General features: G+C 39.3%; 1 protein-coding gene across 17 annotated transcripts in view; it reads right to left on the bottom strand.

Moving 5' to 3' along the window:
- SRPK2 (SRSF protein kinase 2) overlaps positions 1 to 27,786 on the bottom strand; it is a 258,055-nt gene that overhangs the window by 34,732 nt on the left and 195,537 nt on the right. For all 17 annotated transcript variants that reach the window (XM_045494513.1, XM_045494517.1, XM_045494505.1 and 14 more), the window contains 4 exons: positions 8,545 to 8,653; positions 7,802 to 7,889; positions 7,481 to 7,568; positions 5,092 to 5,198 (listed from right to left, as the gene is read on the bottom strand). In XM_045494513.1, the coding sequence (XP_045350469.1) occupies positions 5,092 to 5,198; positions 7,481 to 7,568; positions 7,802 to 7,889; positions 8,545 to 8,653 (392 nt within the window). The remainder of the gene's footprint in view (positions 1 to 5,091; positions 5,199 to 7,480; positions 7,569 to 7,801; positions 7,890 to 8,544; positions 8,654 to 27,786) is intronic.

The raw sequence follows: 27,786 nt of genomic DNA, 5'->3' as shown, positions 1-27,786 counted from the left end.
AAAAGAAGAAAGAAATGAAAGCTGGGGGGTGAACAGACACCCACAAGAGTCCACAACTGAGCCGGTGCAGCAGCCTGGGGGAAGGCAGGGGCTGCCCACGGCATCCCGGAAGCCACCAGCACGGCCCTTCTCCGACCCAGAACCAGGTCACCAGGGCTACCTGAGGACGGCTAAGAACTGACCAAAGGACTGGTAACAGTGTATCAGAAGCCCTGAAAAAGCAGATAATTCAACTATGTCATTAGTTTTAAAATGATCAACAGGTGGTAGTGTTGTCGACAAGCCCATCAAATCACAGCAAGTGAGCCATTTTGCAGAGTAAAAAGAGAAACGGACACTTCTTCCCTCATTTAAGGAAAGACAACCAGTCACAAACATCCTTTGACCACCTACTGCATGAAGAAGCAGCAAAGAGAACTCACACACGACGCGTCACTCTGAGAGCTCACACGGCAGGTGGGAAGACACAGTGGCTACTATGCGCTGGTCGCCGCGCCGGATGCTTTATCAGCAGTCCCTCCATAATAATCTCCACAATAAAGCCCCAAGTTACGAACTATCATCCCAATTTTACAAATGCGAAGACAGGCTCACAGAGGCTACGTGGTCCGATCAGGGTCACAAAACAGTAAGTGCCCAAGTTATTATTTGAAGTGAAGTCTATTGGCAAGGCGTGTATCCACTGCACTGTCCCCTGTTCCAGGTTCTCAACAGGAGGGAATTCTGCCTCCTCGGGGACATGTGACAAAGCTGAGAGACGCTTTCAATGGTCATAGGTGCGGTGACGGCAGCTGATACAGGCATCTAGTCGGCTGGCAACACCCTACAATGCACAAGGCAGGTCCCCATGACAAAGAATTACCCAGTCCAAATGTCTTGTGCCAGGCCTGTCGAACTGTGGCTCGTGCTGTAAGACTCCACAATCATTAGGGAAGGACCCAATGCAGGCTGCAGGCATACTGAGGAGGGCACAAATAGCATTTTGAACTGGGGAAGACTTTGTCACAGAAGCAAAATTTTGGTTGAGTCTTTAAAAACATGGGCAGAAAAGAAAAGATGGTATTTTCAAGAACCTAAGACAAAGGAAGTGATCAAAGATGTGCAGCTAAAAAAAAAAACGGGCAAGGTGAATAACTTTCTCTAAGATACCTACAAAATGAAACTGATAACCATTTATGAATAAAAATTCCGGTAAATCAACATGTATTTACAAACACCTGGGCATTTTTGAATATTCATAAGAGATTGGTAACTTGGTTGGCTCTAGGAGAGAAACTGGGTATCTGAAGGACATACATTTTAGAACACTCACATGTATTACCTATTTTCTTTAAAAGATTACTTAATGGGGAAAAAAAATCACCTGCTAGGAGACAAAAGCTGAATCAGGGTTTGCAAGGGGAAATACGGGTAGATACCAGATGGCAGAAACCCATAAATAGGTTCATTGGAAGAACAGTAATTTAAATGTTATCGGACATTAGGCCAAATACAATTCCAATGGTGTATATGCTGCTGGGCAAAATGCTAAACACAAGACCTCCAGAGCCAGACCACCTGGGTATGAATTCCGGTTCCACAGCTTACTACTTTTTAAGTTAATTCCTAACTAGGAGTGAGTTACTTAACCTCTCAATGCCTCAGTTCCTCTCCCATAAAATCAGAAGGGTAAAAATACTCATTTTGCAGAGTTACAAATACTCTGCATGAATACTCAATGAATGAATGAAAAATTGCAAAGTACTTACAACTATGCCTGGCACATACTAAGCCCTGAATAAAAATTTGTAATAATCAGGCCTTCTGGGTGGCTCAGCTGGGTAAGCATCTGACTCTTGGTTTTGGTTCAGGTCATAATCTCACCATCTGTGGGTTCGAGCCCCACATCAGGCTTGCACAGACAGCTTGGAGCCTGCTTGGGATAATCTCTCTCCCTCGCTTCCTGCCCCTCTCCACTCATGCTCTCTCTCATTCTCTCCAGCACGCTCTCGGCATAAGTAAATAAACTTCAGAAAAATTAGTAATAATCAATAGTAGTATCCCTTTACGTTGTAACAATACTCTAGCAAGGAAGGTACCATTATTATTCTCACTTCATTCATGATGCAATTGTGGCGTAAGGAGGCTAAGGAACTAAGCTGAGGTCCCTTAGCATTGAGAAGGACACATCTGACACCAAAACCCAAGCTCTTTATCACCCCACATGTTGCTTCCTGAGAGTGAACAACAAGCAGTTAGGCTTTAGTCAACAGGCAATAGAGAGGTACTAGAGGTTTCTAAATGCAAAGTGTGAATTACTGAAGCAAAGTTTCATTTTGGAAGGTAACTGCCAATGGAACGGAGAAAAACCTGGGACAGGGAAGCAGAACAGCCTCTGGGAGAGGAGAGAGAAGGAGAGGACTGGCTGGAGGTGATAAGGGCCTGAACTAAGGATGGTGGCGCTGGAAGCAGAAAGATTGGGAGTCAAAGACCCGATGCCTAGGTGACAACTGAAGCATGGCAAATGACAGTTGACAGGGGTGAGTCACACAGGGTTAGCCTGACTGAAGGCAAAGGAGGCCACACAGTGGAACGGTATTAGAAAGCTGGTGTACCTAGTCTGGTTCTGGGAAGCAATGTAACTGTGAGGTCTATTAATAAAGGATTAAAATACTGAATCCACAGACTGAATCAAAGGGAATGAAGGGAAACTCAGATATATAGATTATTAACTGGGATATATATCAATTTACTGCTTTGAAAGTTACAAATTTAGGGGAAAAAATCCAGATTCCATATTCTTCTTAAAAAAAAAATATATATATATATATATATACACACACACATATATACACAAAACTTCTAATACTGCCTACAATAACTAAGTACAGAAAACGAAAACTGCATCTTGAAATTTTAGACCAGTGGAACACTCGAGTTCTCAGCCTGCAAAGCACAGTGTATGTGAATTACACTGAGGATAACACAGTCATTAAAATCACTTGTTCTTTCAGCAAGTACCCACTAAAATTCCATTAAACCCCAAGAATTTCACCTTTAGATTTACAGACTCTTTCATGTGCTATGAAAGGCTACATTTTGTTTCCCTTTTCTGGAACACAAAATAAATACGAATGGTTCCTCTGGGAAGTCACCTTCCTTCACTGCCCAGCCTGAGTTGTGACACGGTCAGTCGCTGTGGCAACTGCACATATCTTTCAAAGTACGGGGTTCAAGGGAAAGACAGACCCTACGTGAAATATATGCAAGGCAGTATTTCTCAAATTATTTACTTTTTGTTAGAACAAGTAAATCTTAATATTTTCAGGGTTTATCAGAGATAATTAAGAAATTTTTTCAGAGTTTTAACAAGATGATTTTTTTTCAGAGTTTAGAGTTGCCACTGATAGTTATAAATACTGAAGTGTTATTTAGGGATTGAAAAACTGACGTTAATCACAACCCCCCCCCCCCCACACACACACCATGTTAAAGGGAAATTGTTTTTTCATTTGAGCTATTAACCATGTTAAAATACTAAAGTGCTACTATCTAAAGTCTAAAGGGGAACAGATATTATTAAACAAAATCTGGCCACAAGTCTGTATACCTAATACTTTGTACAAGTATAGCATTCCACTGTATAAGCCAAGGCAAAGAGCCCCTCTCCCTCTAGCCTCTCTTCCTGTGTAACATGTATGTTAGAAGACAAGCTGCCAATTTGCACTGCAAAGAGACAAACATAAATGGTGAACACTCAGGCTGACTCAACAATGCTACCTATACACAATTTCAAAAGTTAAAAACCTACTTATATGCACATGTGCAAATACTACCTATACTACAATTGTAAGGAAGGTTCTTTTGTAGGCTTCTCTTGAATTCACAATTCTTAATTGTAAATCATTCCCTGATTCTTTACCTATGTAAGAATTCTGAACTGAGGCCTGTATTTCAGGTCTGGAAACCCCTGAGCAGGACTTGCTCAAGCTCTGGGCCCTGGGGACAAGAGAAGGGCACCAAATCACTTAATCCTCTTCTCAAGCAAACCAAGCAACAACCCCCGCCCCCGCCACCCCCCCCCCCCCCAATATTACTGCCTTTGCAACATTATCCTCGGCAATTATCCATGATGTCAGAACAGGTAATTCAGAATAAGTCATATCTCCAACTTTCCTAATTTAGGCTAGCAAGGCAATGAGGAGCACAGACTGATATATCCCATACAGAAAACTGAATCTGGTAAACATTTCTCATTACCAGATCTCTGATATGTGTATATTTTCATTCTAGAAATATTTGCAGGAACATCATAACCGAACCAGACCCCAGCTAGAGGTTTTGTCAAGGCAACTGAACAAAATACAAATCTAATACTCCCTATACAACTTTTATTTTTAAAAAATTTTTTAATGTTTTTATTTATTTTGACAGAGAGAGAGAGAGAGAGAGAGAGAGACAGAGCATGAGCGGGGGAGGGGCAGAGAGAGAGGGAGACACAGAATCCAAAGCAGGCTCCAGGCTCTGAGCTGTCAGCACAGAGCCTGATGTCGGGCTCGAACTCACAGACCAAAAGATCATGCCCTGAGCCGAAGTCGGACGCTTAATCAACTAAGCCACCCAAGAGCCCCCTCCCTATACAACTTAAACATGCCTTGTATTATCTTTCATCTAGACTCTATCCAAAGATATGCAGAAATAGTAAACAAACACAAATTATCTATTTCTTCTGAACTATTTTCTAAGGAACTAAGTGGGACATTTTGTAGTAATGACATTAGATAAAACAATCTCTCAGTATACCATACCATTTACTTTAAATAAAAGATCAATACACCAAAAGAAATGCATGCCTGACATTTACAAATTTCTCTCTTTACAAGACAGGATGGCATATCATTGAATAAATATAAAATTGACATAACAAGCTCAAAATGTTATGCACTGTAATATACATGTATATATGTAAAATAAAAATTATATATATTTATATGTGTGTGAGTGTGTGTGTGTGCACATGTGTATGCTAAGCATATTTTTAAGAACAGGAATCCGTGTTGAAAGGCTAGCCAGTTAGGTAATGGAGGGTGGGGGCTGTTCTCATGTCCTCACCTGTCGAATGATACTCTTCACACAACGTACTGGGAGGCCTTGGTAGTTGGACTTGATGATCCACTTGAGGAGATGGTGGCCAAGCACTTCGAAGACCATGCAGACATCTGGGACACGGTTAAGGACCATCTGCAGATACATTTCCTGGAGTGATGCAATTACTCAAAGCAGCCATCGCTGTAGCACTTGGCATTTCTTTCTTTATGAAATGCAACATCACTAGTATCAATAATACCACAAGTGGTCACCTGCTGTTTCTCACCTGAATGAAGAGATCTAACACTAAGTACTCATATCCTATATGTTACTCAGTGCGTGCTCGTCACGTTCAAACAATGTGCTCACCACCATACACAGAAGTGACCACAGCGAACCCAGGAGCTGGAAGTGCTCTTTGGCATCACACGGTTCCGGATGGACCACGACCCAACCCCACACCTCCCTGTGCTCTCGATCATTTAAACACCCTCCTTCCTGATAATCAGCCTTAATGAAAAGTGAATCAGGCTGAAACCTCATAAAAACTGATGAGAGGAAAACAACAACAACAACAAAAATGTCTTAGGTGTCCTCCCTGATTGTCTAAATTTCCATCCCACAGGCGCCTGGGTGGTTCAGTCAGTTAAGCGTCCGACTTCGGCTCAGGTCATGATCTCGTGGTCCGTGAGTTCGAGCCCCGCATCGGGCTCTGTGCTGACAGCTCAGAGCCTGGAGCCTGTTTCGGATTCTGTGTCTCCCTCTCTCTCTGACCCTCCCCCATTCATGCTCTCTCTCTGTCTCAAAAATAAACGGTAAACAAATAAAAAAGTAAATTTCCATTCCATAGAACACTTTATAAAATAGAAATTTAAAAAACATAATGAAGACATTTAATCTTTTCCTTCAATACTATCTTTCACTGCAGAACTAGATCAACTTTAACACTATAGGCAGCTTTCAATAACACAAGATGACAATATAAGACATGGCACTAAGACCCACCTATAATAATGAAATCTCAGGAATCTGGGTGTTTTTTTCCCCCAATAGAAATTCTAGTCAATCACGGACTCTCCAGAACTATGATCCATCAGAGTCCACCATACAAATATATTCATATCATTCATACAGGAAAACTTCAACTGGCTCTGAAAGCCTTTGAGAATATACTGTTCATCCCTGCAAGCCGACAGATAGGTTATTAAAACAGGTTGGTTGATTTAATATTTTCTACAATACCTGGATCTACCACTCACATTACCACAATATTTGTCACTTTAAGTATTTTTTTTAATAAAATATTTCTACAGTGTTCGAGAACATTACAGATTCATGCACAGATAATCTAAAGCCAGAAGTTTTATTTCCCAACTCATTATAAAAAATGGCAAACTAAGGACTAAAGTTAGTAAAAGACACAGAGCCAAAGGCCAATAGTTCTAAGCACTGACCAAATGGGACCATAATGGTTTCTGAGCAATTTATTTAAAGGTAAGAATAGCCACTGGAATGTATACTTGCCCATAAATCAGGTGGTTTCTCCAAAGAGACCCTGTCAGCTATCCCAGCAAACTGCCTTGCAGAACTGATACAGGAGGAGGGGCTGCCATGCCTGCTCACAGACAGGCTCACCTGGGGACAGAGCAGAGGACCAGCTCTATCTTCCTATCTACCAAGGGGGGAAATGCACTCAGCAGCTAGCAGAAATGATCTTGAGGCAAAGGGCAAGGTGACAGCAGCAGGCAGTGGCACTTACTAGTACCCTCGAGTCCAATCTCTAGAAGAAATACAGAATCTCCTTCAAACATATGCAGGGAGTGCTTCCCTAGAAGATTAAGGCTTAGGAGATGCAAAAACAGGATGTCGATCTGGGCTGGGCGATGGCTTTGTCCTCAGGTTTCTGGAGCCTGAGCAGGTCAAATATCAAGATCTGTTCCAAACATGATATAAAGGAGGGAGCAAAAGATCAGTCAAGGGAAGACCCTGGCTCTTGACACACCCGATCTTTTGCTCCTTGTAATGTGTAAAGATGACTGCGGCTAATCTTTCTCTGCTCTCTACTTACACATATGTAAGGCACTCCCCAGCTTGATACTGAAGGTAGAGCCCAGTGCTTGGACAAGAAGAATGTCAAAGAGCTAGCAGCATGTACAAGAAGGATGCTGAGTAATTGTACGGCCCCAGAGAGATTACCCAAGACACCGAAACAGATTGGCAGGAATTGGGGAATATTTTGGCATACCATTTTACAACACTCGGTGATCATACTAGAGGCATTATACGGACAGTGATGGAGCACAGGAAACAGAAGTTTAAATGAGTTTGAAATACTGCCGTGTTTTAAAAGTAAAAAGAAAAGCTACATTATAATTTAGCCATTAGGAAGCAGAAGAACTGTCAATAAGGATACGTATTCCATTCATGCCTGAAATCTTGAAGTCATCAATTAACTGTACTACCATGTCTTTATTTGGGTCAGTGGGATCACTTTCTCGAACCTATGGAAAGAAAAATGAATTCAAGAACAGGAAGCATTTAAGACTGAAAGTCATTTCCATTATACCAATCAAAAATGTCTTAGTAAAAGTAATGTTTTTAAAAATAAATGATTCAGTATTTGAATTTATAAAAAATAAATTCAATTTTAATTAAGTAAAACCTAAAAAAATTCCTCTATAAAATTTTAAGTCATTAATTTTTCTTACATTATTCACATTTTTGCAGTACTTACACATTTGAGCAATTTTATTTCATCCAAGGCTGTCTCTGTATAATGCTGGGCACTTTTTACAACTTTCATTGCAACAAATCTTTTCCCCCTTTAAAAAAAAATGCACATTTTTTATATTATCAGAAGTGATCATTATAATAAGATCTATTCAATAAACAGAAACATTTAATAACCTTTCCTTTAAAACAGTACTTTTCAAACTGTGTAGCCATAATTAAGCAACAGGTTCATGGATCAAAATAATCTCTTTTTTGTTGTGTGTTTTTTCCTAATAAGAATAAGGTAGACTGGGAAAATGTCAGAGTTCATCATGTAGAGTCAGTATTACTCTGTTAACATTTCTGTTTTAGTACGTATGTATATGTACACTGGGCAGCGGTGCAGTTTTATACTATCGGCTCATGACTTTTTTAAAAAAGTCAGAAACCACTGATTTAAAGGCCTATATGTTATTATTTTACATTTGAATATTTTTCTGCTATGCATGAATTACTAGAAGAACAGTACGTCCAATGTCATGCAGTATCACTGAATAAGCTGCAGATATACAAGCAGAAGGAAGTTAATACATTAAGATAACCGACAAGAGAACTTCAGACTGGGGGGGAATGTCTAGCTGGGTGGAGCAGGCCTGTGCTACGTCCTCTCAGGCCACCACACAAACACCTATGCTCCTCAGCCAGCCTGTCTTATAAAGGTTGAAAGACCAGAAATGAAATGCACGAATGACAAAGAACACTTACTGCATATCCCAGCACAGCCAGACAGTTGAGAAGTGTCCCCATCCTAGCTTCCTAATGACATGGTAGCGGCCATTGAAGAGGTCTCCAATTTTCACCGGATGGTAGCCACCTTTTATTAAAAAAATTTTTTTTTAATTTCAGAGAAATAGTAATAAATTCTCTTCCTTTGTCAGTTTTTCTTTTTTTTTTTTTAAGATTTTATTATTATCTTTTAAATGTTTCTTTATATTTGAAAGAGAGAGACAGAGACAGAGCATGAGTAGGGCAGGGCAGAGAGACAGAATCAGAAGCAGGCGCCAGGTTCCTGCTGCAAGCTGTCAGCACAGAAGCCACCGTGGGGCTCGAACTCACAAACCAGAGATCATGACCTGAGCAGAAGTCAGACACTCAACCGACTGTGCCACCCAGGCGCCCCAAGACTTCATTTCTTTTTAAGTAATCTCTACACTTTGTGGGGCTTGAACTTAAAACCCTGAGATCAAGAGTCACATGTTCCACCAACTGAGCTTAATCCAAGCTCCCTCTTTTGTCAGTTCTTGATACCATGCAATCAAGCTCTAACTAATACAATCAGATCAAAATATGTTTAATAATCTAACATTTTTCTCAAAAATACCTTTCATCAAGAGAAAAATGTCCTTTGCCATTCTACTTGGCTTTTTGTTTGTTTGGATTTAACTTAGAAAGTAAACAAACCATCCAGTACTCCATTACAAGAATTTCAGATTTTTTTATTTAAAAAATTTTTAAAGTTTATTTTTGAGAGGGAGAGGGAAACAGGGAGAGAGGAAGAGAGGAAGAGGGGGAGACAAGGGGAGAGGGGGAGGGGGGAGGGAAGGGGGGAGGAGGAAAGAAGGGGGAAGGGGGGGAGGGGGAGCGGGAGGGGAGGGAGAGGGAGAGAGAATCCAAAGCAGGCTCCAGACTCTGAGTTGTCAGCAGAGCCCAACGCGGGGCTCAAACTCACGAACTGTGAGATCATGATCTGAGCTGAAATCGGATGCTCAAATGACTGAGCCACCAGGTGCCCAAAGAATTTCAGATTTATTATTAATTCTAGGTGTACAAAATATGCCCATGCCAGCTTTTGATCTTTCCAAACAACCTTTTCTTCTTCTTCTAAGCAATAAATTCAATGCAAATCTTTTTGGGTCAATATAACATAACTCAGCGAAATAAAGGATGCGTACTCTGCCTAATTCTGCATACACCAATAGTTTACACACAGCCAATAAGGAATCATATAAGGTACAACGGTTTACCCTCCAAGACAGCTTGCTCCTCTCCTCACTCTTCTTCCAACCTCCAACTTCTGCTGAGAAACAGGCTGGAGAGTGAGAGAGGGCACGCTGTTAAGGCAGATACTGGGGAAAGATAAGGGTGCTTTCACAGATATCTGGCGTAAAAAGCCCTTTACTTCGCATGTGCAAGTAAAATGAGCCAGCTACAAAGCAGCGTGTATAAACATGGTACTATTTTTGTGGACTACTCAAGAAAAAAATCCAGGAGGGTAAGATGTTAGCAACAAATATCTCTGGGCATAAAATTACTTTTATTCTTTTTATCTATCTTCATTTCTTACTAAAACAACAAAATACTCTCCTACTGTTTATTCTTTTAACATCTGCTTTTTTACTGCAAAGTTATTTCTCACTTCTTAAATCTACAGAATTCTTACAAGTCACTCAAGAAAGACATGCATGGTTTCCACCTAGTGTTCAGAGGCTCAAAGTAGGTGCAGGAAGTATCTACACCACATCTTTTACTCATCTAAGTATCTTTCAGAGCGCTAGGAGCAAACTTCCAAGAAATACTATGAATGTTCATGAATATTTAAAATGTTACTTAAATGAACTAGTGAAGCAGGAATTTAACCAGACACTGCACTGCAAGATTCTTACTCTCCTACCAGTACACTGCATTTCTCGTATTTTAACATCAAAGTCTTTAACAACATTTTGGGTAAAAGATATGAACTAAAAGATAATAAATGAAGAATAAAATATAGCAAATTATTAAATGGATGGATGGGTGCTGACTAAACTCGCTGTGGTAATCATTTCACAATATAAACATATATCAAGTCATTATGCTGTACACCTTAAGTTTATACAGTGCTTATACAGTATTTATATATTATTAAATACATCTCAAAAAAAAACTGGAGGAACAAAATGGCTGATTACTTACTGAGAAGGTTAGACTAAAATTGAAGTGGGCTCTGAGTTTACAATTCAGTTTTGAACCATTAACATTAACACTGAAAAGAAGGAGGAAAAAACCTATAATTTACCCAGTACAAATTAGGGGCATTGTACTAGGCACTTTATTTTCCAAACCACGTTCCATGAAAAGAAATGTAAACTACAATATGTTCCATAACGTTCCATGGCAGGGGTGGGGAGAAGAAGAGAGGAGAAGTCTGTTTGGGAAATGCAAAGTTCAATGAAGCAGAGAGGATTCTTGACCAAAGGGGTTCCAAAAGCCCAAAGTTTTCACGCACGAAGGGACCTCAAAGAGAAGGGAGCCTGCTGCAAATTCCAGACATATTTGCACAGGAAATGATTCCTTCAAAAAAACAAGTCACATTTCACAACACTAAGTATTTTTTTTTTTTTTAATTGTGTTTTTAACGTTTATTTATTTTTGAGAAAGAGAGCGACAGAGACAAAGCGTGAGCAGGGGAAGGGTAGAGAGAGGGGGACACAGAATCCGAAGCAGGCTCCAGGTTCTGAACTGTCAGGACGGAGCCCAATGTGGGGCTCAAACCCACGAACCATGAAATCACAACCTGAGCCGAAGTCGGACGCTTAACCGACTGAGCCACCCAGGCACCCCTCACAACACAAAGTATTTAGGAAATGCCAGTGTCTCTGAAATTTCTTACAACCACCCCACCAAGCAGATGGTGCGGTTTCTCCACTGCTGAAGCGGACACAAGTCTCAGACAGTGCTTAGTAGGTTCAGGGCTGGAAACTGGGTCTGACTCCAAAGTCCACACTGTGTCCACCAGGAAGAAATGAGCTTCATTTTCAACAACTGTAGGACTATTTCCTGGACTTAGTATACAGGGAACACTTGATAGCTTAATTAAAAGCTCCTGACTACTTAATTGCATATTAGTGCCAACATTAAAGTCGCTAAGTTTAAAAATAATTTAATTATGCATAAAGAGAAGAAATTGGTATCACTATGCTGTTTCAGATTTGAATTCTCAAACAGCCCAGAGTGCGTCCACGTGGGCAAGAACAGAAGAGCGCGGTTTCCAATGTAATCACAGCAGAAGCCAGCTGCTCCTTTTCTCAATGGGACTTTGAAAGTTGAAGAAAGGAAATTACTAGTTTAGTCCATTTATCTCAGGAGCCCAGAGACGAGCTAAGAATAATGTACCTAGCAGAGGATAAAAAAAAGAAGAAGAAAAAGAAAGAATAACATACCTAAAAACAGGCCAACTAAACAAGAGAGGCAGAGAAGCAATTTTTGAATACAATAAAAGTGCTAAAACATCTATCCTTTTATTTTGGACATTTGACATAAATTTGACAATTTCAAGTCTATATTCTACATATTCTCCTACCCTAACTCCCAGATTGCTACAGAAAATAAGTCTCTTCTGACCATTTCTCAATCTCTTTGTCACAGAAGGGTAACTAATACTCATGCTGCCAGAAAGGTTGAGCATGACTCCCCAGAGCAGAGCAACCACATCAACCTAACGAACACACGCGGAATTAGAGAAAATGGACCCTTCAGGAACTCTGCCAAAAAAAATTATCCAGTTCCCTGAGATCAGCTAACAGCATGCACCCATAATGACCATTAGCGATGGCCACTCCATGGCTCAGAACACCACCTAGCACACAAGGAATCTCACGACCAGTCACAGACTACACAAGAGCCTCTCCTATTGCTGCTGTACCACAGGCAGTACGGGAGTAGACCCTGCTCGTGGCATTGGGCAGAGTACCAGAAAGACTCAAGCACTTGACAACTACCATGGCTTTGGGGTTTGGCTGACATATTTGTATTTCACTATGTGTATTATTTAGTGTAAAGGTCATGCACTTAGCACTGAGAAGTTTTCCTCTGATTTTTAAAGAATGTTAGAAAATATTAGATTTGATTACAAATACAAGAGAATAAAAATGGATTAAGTAATTACATTCATTCACTGATTTCTTCTCTGACTCCTAGTCCTCCAGCACATTCACGAAAAGTGTAACTCAAGTTCTACTTGTACTATTAAGGATCCAAAGAAGACAATTCTAAAACGATGTTTCTTAGCTGTTCTGGAATTATTGGTCAAAGATAAAGAGGGCTCCCTTTTCCTTGTTGAGCCCAAATTAATCAGTTTGACTGAATCAAAAGTTCAGAATTCTGTCATATACAATAGTCTGGAAGGATTTGCAGCAAAGTCTTTATTTTCCACTGAAGGTATATTATTACTTTTTTTTTTTTTTTTTATAGACACTAGTTTCTCAGTACTGTGATGGGGAGGTTTCTCTCACTAACCAATGAAGGCTTTCAAAAGTCATAGAAAATACTTGAGAATCACTTCCAAAACAGTCTTAAAAAAGGAAGGGACACTAAAAAGAAATCTGTTCACAGAACGATAATACAGACATATCTGGGGAATCACTGAAGATTTCTATGTTCCTTTCCTCAAAAGGTAATAGAACAAGTAGACAGAAAAGCACTAAGAATATGGAAGATTTGAATATACCATCAACCAACTTGATGTAATTGACATTTAGAGAACACTCAACAGCAAATATATATTTTTTAATACATGGAACACGTATCAACATTAACCAAATACTGGGCATAAAACAAGTTTCAACATCAATTAAAAGATGCATAAAGCATGCTCTCAGACCACAACAGAATTAAATTAGAAATGAGTAACAGAAAATACCACAAAATTGAGAAACTAACCCATTTCAAAATAACTGATGGGTTAAAGAAGAAATCAAAAGGAAATTATAAAGTATTCTACACTAAATGAAAGTGAAAACTTAAGACCAGAATCTGTGATGGGGCGCCTGGGTGGCTCAGTCGGTTAAGTGTTCAACTTCGGCTCAGATCATGATCTCATAGTTCGTGAGTTTGAGTCCCGCGTCAGGCTCTGTGCTGACAGCTCAGAGCCTGGAGCCTGTTTCAGGTTCTGTGTCTCCCTCTCTCTCTGTCCTTCCCCCACGCACACTCTTGGTCTCTCAAAAATAAATAAATGCTAAAAAAAAAAAGATCAGAATCTGTGAAATGTTGCTAGAAACATTAACACTTAAGAGGAATATTTAGAGCTCTAAATGTCTACATCAGAAAAGAAACAAGATCTCAAATCAATAAGCTGTTTCCAGACTAAGAAAATAGAAACAGAACAAATGTAACCCAACGTAAGCAGAAGGAAAAAAGAATAAAAATAATAGCAAAATCTGTGAAATAAGAAGCATAAAAAATAGAAAAACAAATCAGTGAAACCAAAAGCTGGCTCTATGAGAAAATGAAAATCATAAACTGGCTAAGTTGACCATGGACAAAAGTAAGAAAACACGAATTAGCAACATGAGTGAGGTGACACCACTACATACTTTTATAGCTATTAGAAGAATAATAAGAGAGTATTACAAACAATTTTATGCCTATAAATATGAAAACATAGATGAAATGGACACATACTGTGAAAGACACAAAATACCCAACCTCTAATCAAGAAATATATACCTAAATAACTCTATATTGTTTTTCTAAAAATCAGTTTGTAGTTTATTTTCCCATAAAAAAATGAACTGGTGAATAATCTCACACATTTACAGGAAAAATACTAACAATTCTACACACTTCCTGAAAACTGAAAAGAAGGAAACACTCCTAATCCCATTCTATGAAGCCAGCATTACTTTCATTCCAAACGCTGGCAAAGGGTAAGAAACCTACAGACCAATTTTCCCCATGATGGCAATATAAAAACCGAAATGAAATTTTATCAAATCTAATTAAACAACATATAAAACAGATAATACTCCAAGACCAAATGGGGTTTATTCCAGGAATAAAAACTTAGAAACCATATGATCAGCTAGATAAACACACAAAAAAAACCATTTCCTGATGTCCAACATGAATTCCTGATCAAAATTCTTGACAAAGCAAGAACAGAAAAGCCTCTGTGAAAAACCTACAGGCAGCATCAGACTTAAAGTTGCCAGGGAACTATAAGAAGAGGAGGCTCATTCCTAGATTAAAAGGATTGAAAAGGGGGTGCCTGGGTGCCTTGGTTAAGCATCTGACTTCTGCTCAGGTCATGATCTCACGGTTTTTGAGTTCGAGCCCACATCGGGCTCCTTGCTGACAGGACAGAGCCTGCTTGGGATTCTCCTTCTGCCCCTTCCCCTCTCTCAAACTAAATAAATAAACTGAGAAAAAAAAAAAAAAAAAAAAAAAAAACCTCATGAATATAATCTCTGTCATTATACCAAATAGTCTCTGTAACACTAATGAATGGGAGAGAACACTACAGGGAAACTCAGAGCAAAGGAAAATCCTTCAAAAGAGGGTTCCTATTTACCTATGACCAAGAGAAGTAACAACAAAACTCACTTGAGCATAAAATAAGATAAATGCAGAAACAATTTTTGCAGTAGAGCCAGAGATTTAAGTATAACACATAGATTGAGAGACACTGAATATATGAAATGTTAATATAAAGTCCAACAAATAATTTTAAGCTCTTGCCTACTACCAATTACTCATTCAGGTATGTGTTTCAAAAAGGATTATGATTTGAATCACACCAGCATTTACTAGCTAGTAACACTGAGCAAATTGCTCTTTTTCTCTGGCTTACTCTTGCCCCTATGGTCACTCGCTCAGAACCACACATGGGGACATATTAAGTGCCACCTAAGTGTTTACTGTTGTTCTGCCATTATCCAAACCCACTACAACTAATGACACAGATTAATGAGTCAGCAGGCCAGGATTCAGGGTAGGGTCTAGAGCTACTTAAGATGGTAAAACTAACTGACCCAACGTGTAATTGAATTCATTAACGTAGCCCAATCAGCAAAAGGTTTGTGACACTCCAGATATGATGATTTATAGCTGTCAAATGTCATAAAGAAAGAAAGTTATCTTTTTTTAAGGTTTTTATTTTCATTCCAGTAGAGTTAACATATAGTGCTATATTAGTTTCAGGTATAAAATACAGTGATTCAGGGGCGCCTGGGTGGCTCAGTTGATTAAGCATCCGACTTTGGCTCAGGTCATGATCTCACGGTTCATGGGTTCGAGCCTCGCATCAGGCTCTGTGCTGACAGCTCAGAGCCTGGAGCCTGTTTCAGATTCTGTCTCCCTCTCTCTCTGCCCCTCCCCGACTCACGCTCTGTCTCCGTTTCAAAAATAAACATCAAAAAAAAAAAATTTAAATATAGTGATTCAACAATTCTATACGTTACCCAATGCTCATCATAAGTGTATTCCTTAATCCCCATCACCTATTTCACTCCCCACCCCACACATACCCTACCTTCATTCCGGAAACCAGAACAGTTAAGAGTCTGTTTCTAGTTTGGCCTTCTCTTTTTCCTTTGCTCAACTGTATCTTAAATTCCAGAAATGAATGATATCATATGGTATTTGTTTTTCTCTGATTTATTCTTGTTTGCATTATACTCTCTATCCACATAGCTGCAAATGGCAAGATTTCATTCTTTTTATGGCTAGGTAATATTCCATTGTACATATACACATCTTGTTTATTCAGCTACTGATGGACACTTGGGCTGCTTCCAGTTTGTCTATGGTAAATAACCTTGCAAAAAACATAAGGGTGCGTGTATCCATTTCAATTAGCTTTTTCGTTTGGGGTAAATACCTAATAGTGCAATTACTGGATTGGAGGGTAGTTCTGTTTTTTGAGGAACCTCCATACTGTTTTCCACAGTGGCTGTACTAGCCTGCATTCCCGCCAAGAGTGCAAGAAGGTTTCTTTTTTCTCTACATCCCACCCAACACATGTTGTTTCTTGTGTTTTTGATTTTAGCCATTCTGACAAGTGTGATGTGATATCTCATTGTGGTTTTGATTTGCATTGCCCTGAGGATGAGTGATGCTGAGCACCTTTTCATGTGTCTGTTGGCCAGGTAGATGCCTTCTTTGGAGAAATGTCTGTTCATGTCTTCTGCCCATTTTTTAATTGGATTATTTGTTTTTTGGGTGTTGTATCAGTTCTTCATATATTTTGGATACTAACCCTTCATCAGTTATGTCATTTGTAAATATCTTCAGGAGATTGTCTTTTGGTTTTGATTGTTTCCTTTGCTCTGTAGAAGCTCTTTATTTTGATGTTGTCCCAACAGTTTATTTTTGCTTTTATGTCCCTTGCCTCAGGAGGCATATCTAGAAAAATACTGCTATAGCCAATGTTAGAGAAATTACTGCCTGTGCTCTCTTCAAGGACTTTTATGGGTTCAGGTCTCAATTTAGGTCTCTAATCCATTTTGAGTTTATTCTTGTGTATGGTGTAACAAAGTGGTCCAGTTTCATTTTTCCGCATGTGGCTGTCCAGCCTTCCCAACACCATTTGTTGAAGAGACATTTTCCTATTACATATTCTTTCCTGCTTTATTGGAAATTGACCATATAATTATGGGTTTATTCCTGGGTTTTCTACTCTGTTCCAGTGATCTATGTGTCTATTTTTGTGCCAGTACCATACTGTTTTGATTACTACAGCTTTGTAACATGACTTGAAGTCTGGAATTGTATACTTCCAGCTTTGCTTTGCTTTTTAAAGACTGCTTTGGCCATTTGGGGGTTTTTGCGGTTCCATACAAATTTTAGGACTGTTTGTTCTAGTTCTATGAAAAATACTGTTGGTATTTTGATAGGGACTGCTTTAAACCTATGCTTTGGTTAGTATAGACATTTTAACAGTGTTTTTCTCTAACCCATAGCATGGAATATCGTTCCATTTCTTTCATCAGTGTTTGTAGTTTTCAGAGTACAGGTCTTTCACCAGTTTGGTTAAATTCATTCCTAGGGATTTTATTATTTTTGGTGCAACTGTAAATGGGACTGTTTTCTCAATTTCTCTTTCTGCTGCTTCATTATCGATGTACAGAAATGCAACAGATTTGTGTATATGACTTTGTATCCCACAACTTTAGTGAAATCACTTATCAGTTCTAGCAGGTTTTTTTCGTGGAATCTTTTGGGTCTTCTACATGTGGTATCAGGTCATCTTCAAATAGTCAAAGCTTTACTTCTTCCTTACTGATCTGGATGCCTATTATTTCTTCTTGTTGTCGACTGCTGTTGCTAGGACTTCCAGGACGAAAAAAAGTGGTGTGAGTGGATATCCCTGTCTTGTTCCTGACCTTAGAGGAAAAGCTCTCAATTTTTCCCTGTTCAATATGATGTTCGCTGATTTGTTTTTTTTTTCATATATGGCCTTTATTATGCCAAGGTACGTTCCCTCTAACTTACTTTGTTGAGGGTTTCTACCATGAATTAATGTTGTACTTTATCAAATGCTTTTTCTGCATCTATTGAAATGATCACATGCTTTTTATCCTTTCTTTTATTGACGTGATATATCAAGTTGATTGTAGAAACTTATCTTTTTATTAATGGTTTATCCAAACATTAAAATACAAAAGTACCAAGATTTCCAAAATTCAAGTTAAATGTAATTTCCCAAGAGATACGAGTATCAAAAAAAAAAGAATGGGGCTTATCATCGTCTTATTAAAACGCTGGCTTCTATCATGGTTGCTCTCTCTCCCCTCTGTCTGCTAAGCTAGCTCCTTGTTGAGAGCAGCCCTGTAGAGAGGCTCATATGGCAAGTAACTGAAGCCTCTAGTCAAACAGCATGAGGAATTCAGACCTTCCAACAGCGAGTGAAATGATGAGAGAAGGAGATCCTTTGGGCCAGTCAAGCCTTCAGATTACTGCAGCCTCAGCATGACTGTAACACCTCATGAGAAAATCCTGTTCAGAACCAACCAGATTATCTGAACATCTTTTAAACAGAGACATTGGTAGCCTTTGTTCCAGACTACCTTTCAAGGTTTTCCAAAGTGAGTAACTTTGGAAAACAGACATACCATCTCCTTCTGGAGAAGAGGGCGCAGTGGTTTCTGTCCAGTATGATAAGCATGTCCCCTCAGGAACAAAGGCGGGGAGGTGTGGCTGCATGCCCATAAAAGATTAGAGCTTCCTAAGCTTGGTGCTCCATGGTGTGCAGAGCGTCCACCTGGGCCTGCCTCCACATGGCCCTTGTGGGATTTGGAGGGTAAGGGGAACCAGTATGAACATGAGTACATGCTGCTTGTGGTGCTGTAAGTAATAAAATCCTTTGTTTCTGACTCGGGAGTCTCATGTCTTCTGTAAGCACTATGAAAATGGCTGGCTAACTTGTTAGCTTGCAAGAAGAATAAAATCTCAGAAATGTCTTGGTTCTTGTTAGATTTATCTTCAGCACCAAGAAGTTTAGAGTGACTAGTTTACTTTCCTCTTATGAAAACTGTCAGTCTCATAACCACTGCATTTCCTTCCTTGCTCTGATGACCAAGAAACAGAGGAAAATGTGCAACATTTTTAAATTGTACATATATCTATTAATAAACCTTTATGTATCAACCTTAATGTAACTAATTATTTTTATTCTAGAATTTCCTCATCTATTTGTCTATTGTATTCTATGTATTTTATGTGTAAAATGTCTCCACTATGTGAAAGTGTTCAGATACAATCAACAGCTACTTATCTTTCAGGATAAGCTCAAACAAGGTCCTCTCCTAGAAAGTATTTCCTGATTTTCCTGGCTGAGGAGAAGTTCCTGTCCTGTGTTTGTCTTATGTACCTCCATAATGCCTCATCATGTTCTGTTACAGAACACAATATTTTAATTATTCTTTTTTTCGTGTCTTCCTGGAAGATTTTAAACACTACCAGGGCAAGAGATAGTATCCTCACCACACAGTACCTGGATCGCAACAGGCAAATTAATAAACACATGAGAGAGAGAGAGAGCACAGAACACAAGAGACAATGGATGGTTCTCTGTTCTTTGGTATGATGTAAGGGAAAAATGCGCAAGGCTTTGCCAGTTTAAGATGTGGGTTAAATTTAAATTCTGGGTTAATATTACACAGAAAAACAGAGGAAGGCCCAGAAGGAATAAGAGATAGCATGAGGAAAATTACAACAGCAGGAAGGCATGCTCATGGTAAAATAAATACTTGTGTTTGATGCTAAGAAAGCAAGCAAGAAAAGCACACTGGCATCAGACTGTGAAGAGGCTTGAGAGTTGTTCAAGGGTAGACTTTCATTATTAATTGTGAACAAAATTTAGTAACACAGTATATCCTTAGAAGATTTCCCTTTATTTGTCTTCTGATCAGATAGGGGAAACAGGAAACTAACAATTTAAATATATCCCAAGTAATATCATATAAAAACACCACTAAGAGAATTGTATAGTGGAAAACTTGTATTTTTTATACTGCAAAATTAAAATGTATAGTACTCAAAACAAACTGGTAAGATGGAAATCGAGTTGTGATAAGATTTCTAAGATCCTGAACACAGCCATAATGGGATCTACAAACATTTAAGGGTTAAAGTCCGCTAACAGCTCCCAATGTTTACAAAATTAGAATGTGATTCTAAACAAAAATCAAATACAGTAAGGATTTTATCTGCTTTTATGATCAATAACTAGGTTTCCTGTCATTTTAGTGCTATAATTTTGTAGCTACAGCAAAATTTTTCTAAACTATAGTGATGTTGACACTTTCACTTTGCTAGAAAAGATCCCCAAGAATGACAGAGCCCACAGTGGACATGCAAATTGCATATTGGGGCAAGCCAGACTCTAAAAGCCTAATCTCTACATTCTGTAGTCTAGAACATTCTGAATCATCCAGCAAGAATGGTTTAGAACTCAGCATTCTAGGGATGCCTGGGTGGCTCAGTTGGTTGAGCATCTGACTTCGACTTTGGCTCAGGTCATGATCTCACGGTTGTTGAGTTCGAGCCCTGCACTGGGCTCACTGCTGTCAGTGCAGAGCCAGCTTGGGATCCTCTATCCTCCTTTCTCTCTCTGTCCATCCCCGGCTTGTGCACTCACTCTCTCTCAAAGATGAACAACCATTGGGGCGCCTGGGTGGCGCAGTCGGTTAAGCGTCCGACTTCAGCCAGGTCACGATCTCGCGGTCCGTGAGTTCGAGCCCCGCGTCGGGCTCTGGGCTGATGGCTCAGAGCCTGGAGCCTGTTTCCGATTCTGTGTCTCCCTCTCTCTCTGCCCCTCCCCCGTTCATGCTCTGTCTCTCTCTGTCCCCCAAAAAATAAATAAACGTTGAAAAAAAAAATTAAAAAAAAAAAAAAGATGAACCATTAAAAAAAAAACAACAACAAAAAACAGTGGTTTTTTTTTTAAATTTTTAAAAATGTTTTATTTATTTTTGAGACAGAGACAGAGTACGAGAGGGGAAGAGGCAGAGAGAGCAGGAGACATAATCCACAAAGCAGGCTCCAGGCTCTGAGCTGTCAGCACAGAGCCCTACATGGGGCTCGAACCCACGAACCATGAGATCATGACCTGAGCCCAAGTTGGACGCTCAGCCGACTGAGCCACCCAGGCTCCCCAAAACACACTGTATTCTATAAATGCACCTTGGAGGTTGTTGGTAGTACTTAAAAATGCATAGGAGTAAACATCAGATCATAAATGGTTAATGGCTGTTTTTAAGAGACCAAGGACAAAGATTCACTTGACTCTGTAATTTGGGTCACAAGCTTTTTTTCTCATACATACACATAGAACTAAGTGTGCAATTTCACTGAAAATATATTGTGCATACTAATAGCCTACCAATCTCAGAATTCACAGTTAAAGAGAGTTAAAAGACACATTTTATATTCATTACCAACAAGTTCTATCGTTTCTTAAATACACTATGCCAGGCATAGCCATTGGTCTCTTCATGTATCTTTGATAGGAGAATCTAAACCATTCCTCTACGAAATACGTTGTTATAAAATTTGCCCTTATATTGAAAAACACAGTCAACAGAAACTAAATACAGATTCTTTAAAGTCCATTTGAGAATCTAGTTAATACATCTACTTAATAGGGGCATCTGGGTGGCTCAGTCGGTTGAGCGTCCTACTTAGGCTCAGGTCATGATCTCACAGTTCATGGGTTCAAGCCCTGCGTCAGGCTCTGTGCTGACAGCATAGAGCCTAGAGCCTGCTTCGAATTCTGTGTCTCCCTCTCTCTCTGCTCCTCCCCCGTTCATGCTCTCTCTCTCTCTCTCTCTCTCTCCTTCAAAAAAAAAAAAAAAAATCTACTTAACAGTATGCTGTAAGATAAATACTCCGGAGGACTGATAGAGGTGTTAATTTTTCAGGTGTTAGTTTTGTCATTTAATGAAATCAGTCTTTTTTTTTTTTAATTTTTTTTTTTTTCCGTTTATTTATTTTTGGGACAGAAACAGAGCATGAACGGGGGAGGGGCAGAGAGAGAGGGAGACACAGAATCGGAAACAGGCTCCAGGCTCTGAGCCATCAGCCCAGAGCCCGACGCGGGGCTCGAACTCACGGACCGCGAGATCGTGACCTGGCTGAAGTCGGACGCTTAGTCGACTGCGCCACCCAGGCGCCCCAGAGGGGTTTTTTTGTAAACCGATTTCTCAGAGAAAAATATGCCCCCAGAATTTGCATGTAACCTAACAATTTATGTGGGTCCTCTATGAATGAAGGTCTATCTGACTGGATACAAAATCTTTGGCTCACCATTTCTTTTCTTGAGTATGTCAAATGCATTACTCTATTTTCTTTTGGCCTAAAGCGTTAATGTACAGAAGTGCGATGACAATCTGACATCCCCCCCACCATGACATGTGGTCTTTCTGCCTAAAAATTTTATCACTACATCAAGCAGGCAAAAGCTGTAAATATTGATTGGAATTTTATGATTTTTATAGATTTTACATCTTATTTCTTCTTCTTAGCCTTTTCCTTATTTGTGTTGTGGGCAAAAGAAGAGTAAATAGATACTGTCTCAAATTCTAAAAGGATACACTTTCTCTTTTTAGTAAACACGGGCTTTAGTACAGGAACCTGGACATTGTTCATATATACTCAAAGATCCTGGGCTCACTTCTTGGTTATTAATTATGTTCTGGATAAGTTAAAATACAATATATTAAAATATGAACTGGGGGGAGGTGTTGCCTGGGTGGCTCAGCTGGTTAAGCATCCAAGTCCTGATTTCAGCTCAGGTCATAATCTCACAGTCGTGATATAGAGTCCCACATCAGGCTCCACACTGATCATGGAGCCTGCTTAAGATTGTCCCTCTCTCTCTGCCCCTCCACCGCTCATGCACCCCACCCCACCCCACCCCAAAAGAACAAAAAATACGAACTAGGGAAACAACTGATTTTAGAATGAGAAAGTCTTAGGTAAAAGCAGAGTTCAGAAATCAGAAGACAGGTGAAAAGTACGGAGACTTCTTTCAGTAACTAAGACACTTTTAAAGTAAAAGAACCCTGAGAGCAGTTGCCTGGCTATTTAAAACCAAAGGCCATAATTATATGCACTCAGATATCAATATATAACTGAAAGATTAAGTTCCTTCAAGACGTCAAGGCCTATTGTTATTTTTGGCTCCTACTGACCATAAAAGCACAAGGATGTATGAAAACGCACAGCAGTATCTGACTCAACCACACACCCGCAGGCATTTTCCCATCTATCTCTTGTAAAAAATGAAGAATAACATATTGTGAATAATCCAAATTCTCAACTAAAGAAAATATAAAAATGGGAAAAAGAACATAGGTTTTAGATTCAAAGGACTACAAATGTATAAGTCAAAGGTCTTTAACAAATATATGGAAAACAGAACTTATTTTTGAGGGGCACTTGGGTGGGTGGCTCAGTTGGTAAAGTGTCCAGCTCTTGATTTTGGCTCAGGTCACAATCTCGTAATTTGTGAGATCGAACCCTGCATTGGGCTCTGTGCTGACAGCATGGAGCCTGCTTGGGATTCTTTCTCCCTCTCTCTCTGCACCTCTCCTGCTCGCTCATGCTCTCTCTCTCTCCCTCTCCCTCTCAAAATAAATAAACATTAAAAAAAAAAATAACTTATTTTTGAGTCTCAATCTAAAGTCCCATCTAGTTTTATAATCCAAGAGCAATTCATGCTTTCTAGCTTAATCATCATGAGAAAGCCTAACTCATGTACCAACTTGTACATTACTCCTATGTTTGGTACCCAACACAGCATTTACACATAGTTAGGACTTTAGGCTTGTGGCTTTAGATTTATGGCTTATAATCTATGCCAGACAAAAAGAGTATTAAATGAATTTATGCTCCAGGAAAAGCAGTTAAATGATTACACCCAAAACAGATACAGCTAAACATACTTGGGGAGTCAGCAATGTCCTTTAATTAATTTCTTGTGACATTCTTCTGACCAACTGTATTCTCTAAAAAAGGATGCCAACAGTATCTTCCACACCACTTGCTCTTCTAGAACCCTGATGTTCTATTATCAAGAAAAGGAACTCTCTACTTCTCTTCTTTACAGGTCTGACTGGCTTCTGAGATACTTCCAAACAAAAGAACGTAGTACAAGTGACTGGGTGATTTCCGAGGCTAGGCTGTACAAGGCGATGAAACTGTCACTTTGTAAGGTAGGTGTCTGCTTTTGGAACTCCGGCACCAAGTAAGAAGTCTGACTACTCTGAAGCCGTCATGCTATGAGGAAGCCAAGCCACATGGAGGTGTTCCAGCTGGCAGTTCTAATGGTCCAATCCTTCGGGTCCAGGGGCCAGATATGAGAGTAAGCTTTCAGATAATTCTAGGGCCCAACTATCAAGTCACTTCAAGCCTTTGAGATGTCTCAGCTGAAGCCACAGATATCATGAGGCAGAGACAAACCATCCTAGCTTTGCCCTTTCTAAGTTCCTGATCCATAAAATCATGAGCAAAATTAAAAGTTGGCATAAGGCTGCAAGTTCTGGGATAATTCGTTACACAACAATAATAGCCAGAAGAGTCATTACTCTGCTCGCCACAACGGCTATGTTAAAAGCTCCTCTATTCTGCAAGAAAGAAGTAACCTCAATCTTTCCAAGACTACTATCCCCCCAAATCACTCATTTCATTCTTTCCTTGCTGGTCCTTCAACCTCTCTTCAGACTGCTTCTCTTCTGCCTAGAAATAGGCTCAAGGTATCCTTCCCAAAATCAACTTTCCCTGGTTCATATCCGACCTCACCCCCCAACAAGCTATAAAATGTTCTCTTCATTGGACAGCTAAGTTTCATGCAAGAACCTGCTACGGTCTCTCCAGTATGCCTGGACATCTCCATGACCCATCACTGGCCCCAGTCATTGGTGTCACTGCGAACTCTCCCTGCAGGTAATTCTCACTGGCCTTGTCTTAGCTTTCACCCTCCTCAAAATGTGGCTCAACTGAATGCTGCTATTTATTATATCCTGCTGTCTTGAAAACTCCTACTTTTATGCCTCAGACCTAATAGTCTTAGAGAGAACACTACCATCTCAGTTGTATTACTAATACAGGAAAAATGAGTATTCTCCTGGGAAGAATTTGGGTCTGGAAGTCTGATGAGAGATTCAAGTTTGAACGTTCACGCTGAATAGGAGTGACATAGTGAAAAGAGCTGAGTAGGCTGAAAGGATCAATAAAAGTTGTAGAAAGAGGTAACATGATTTTAATTAGCATATAAAAGGACAAAAGAGTAAAGCATAATCAAGATATGATGAAGAAATTATAGTCTAAGAGTTAAATCTTCTTTAAAAAATAAACACAGGGGCACCTGGGTGCCTCAGTCCAACTTCACCTCATAGTTCATGAGTTCAAGCCCCACGTCGAGTCCTGCACTGACAGTGTGGAGCCTGCTTCAGAGTCTGTGTCTCCCTCTTTCTCTGCCCCCCCCAGGGCTCATGCTCTCTCTCTCTTTCTCTCAAAAATAAATAAAGTTTAAAAATAAAGTAAAATAAACACAACGTCACATGACACAAAAAGAATAAAATAAAAATATGGACATTATTAACATTAGAAATAAAAACAAAGAGATTATTGGTGATACCATGTAGTTAGTGGTGCCATGTGGAACCATACTCATGTACTTCCAACATATGTATAAATCAGTATAATCTTTTTGGAGGGCAACTGGTGACATTTTTTTTTTAAGATTTTATTTTTACATAATCTCTACACCTAATGTGGGGTTCGAACTCAGGACCAGGAGATCAAGAGTCACATGCTCCAGTGCCTGAGCCATCCAAGCTCCACAACTGTTGACATGTTAAAATCAAAATATGCTGTGCTTAAAACTAGCTAATCCTCTCTACATATTTATGCTCAAAACAAATGCATAAGATGAATATACAAGCAGCTCCCAGTAGCATTATTTACAATAGTGAAAACTGAAAACCTTTAAATATCTGATCAATACACAGTTAGAGTAAGTAAATAAGAACACAATATTATACAGAAAACAATGATGCAGAACTATATTTAGATTCATGGAACTGATTCCATACATGTTGCTGGGTAAAAAATAGCATTATATGGATTATGCACAGATCAATTTCATTTATGGAAGTTATACACATATGGATGGATGTGCATATATACGTATTAATTTCTGGATAAACCCTTTCAATTCACCTTGGAGAAATGGGACTGTGGAAAAGCGTTGGAAGTAAAAGTGAGAATTTTAAGTTTTTGCTTACTTCCTACTTTGTTTGAATTTTTAACATTAAGCATATAAAACTTTCATAATAATTTTTTGAACTAGCAAATAAGAAGTAAACATATATTCCACAATATAAAGAGCTATACTGGGGTGCTTGGGTGGCTCCGTTGGTTAAGCATCCAACCTCAGCTCAGGTCATGATCTCACAGTTTGTGAGTCAGAGCCCTGTGTTGGGCTCTGTGATGACAGCGCAGAGCCTGGAGCCTGCTTCGGATTCTGGGTCTCCCTCTCTGCCCCTCCACTGCTCATGCTCTATCTCTCTCTGTCTCTTAAAAATAAATAAACATTAAAAAAAATTTTAATAATAAATAAATAAAGAGCTATAGGAATATGCATATTTGGTCACTTTCCACCATGGGCGTGAACCTCAAGTTCTAACATCAAAAGCCGATAAGGAACTGGGGGCATCACAACAGTGTTAAAACCGTTAATAATAAATCAGGACATCTGGGGTAGCAGTATACTTTCCCATGTACTGAGAGTGGAGGAAAATTCTCATGGACTCTCTAATGAAAACAACGTGTGTTACTATGAACCATGGCCTCAGCACATTCATGTGAGTACATATGCAGGCACACACAAATAGAAACTCCAAAGAAGATATGTAAATGGCCAATAAGCATATGAAAGGATGGTCAATATCAATAGTCTTTTAAAAAGTGAAAATCAAAATCACAATGAGATACCACTTCCATAAGAACAGAATGGCCAAAACAAAAGTAAGTATTGGCAAGGATACAGAGAAATTATAATCCTCATACACTGCTGGTGGGGATATACAGTGACATGTGGCTGCTTCACAAATCCAGTCTGACAATTCCTCAAGATATTTAAACAAGGAGTTACAATATGACCCAACAATTCCACGCCTAGGGTTACCCAAGAAAAAGAAAACATGCCCACTTAAAAACTCATATACAAAGTGTATGTGTATGTATGTGTATATATAGTAGCATATTTTTGATAGCCAAAAAGGAGAAACAACCAAATGTATACCAAATGATAAATGGATAAACAAAATATAATATATCTCGACCACAGAATATTATTCAGTATAAAAAGGGAGAAGGTACTAATACATGCGACATCATGGACCAAAGTTAAAACGATGCTGAGCCAGCCACAACAGGCTACACACTATAGTGCTCTCTTTACACCAAATGTCCAGAATAAACAAACTCATACACAAAGCAGATCAGTGGTTGCCAAGGACTGGGAAGAACAGGGAAGAACAGGGAAGAGGACTGACCGCTAACAAACGTGATTCTTGTTTAGGGTGATGAAATGTTCTGGAATTAGACAGTGCTAACAGCTGCCCAGTCTGTAAATACACTGAAAACAAATAAATCGCAGCCTTTAAAGTGGGAAATTTTATGTACAGTACTCCTCTCTTCCTAGCAGTTTCAATTAGCCATGGTCAACTGCAGTCTGGAAGCAGG

This window comes from Leopardus geoffroyi, chromosome A2, assembly GCF_018350155.1.
Source record: "Leopardus geoffroyi isolate Oge1 chromosome A2, O.geoffroyi_Oge1_pat1.0, whole genome shotgun sequence".
Lineage (NCBI taxonomy): Eukaryota > Metazoa > Chordata > Mammalia > Carnivora > Felidae > Leopardus > Leopardus geoffroyi.
Note: the sequence above shows the minus strand (reverse complement) of the source record. Positions and strands in the feature narration are given on the sequence as shown.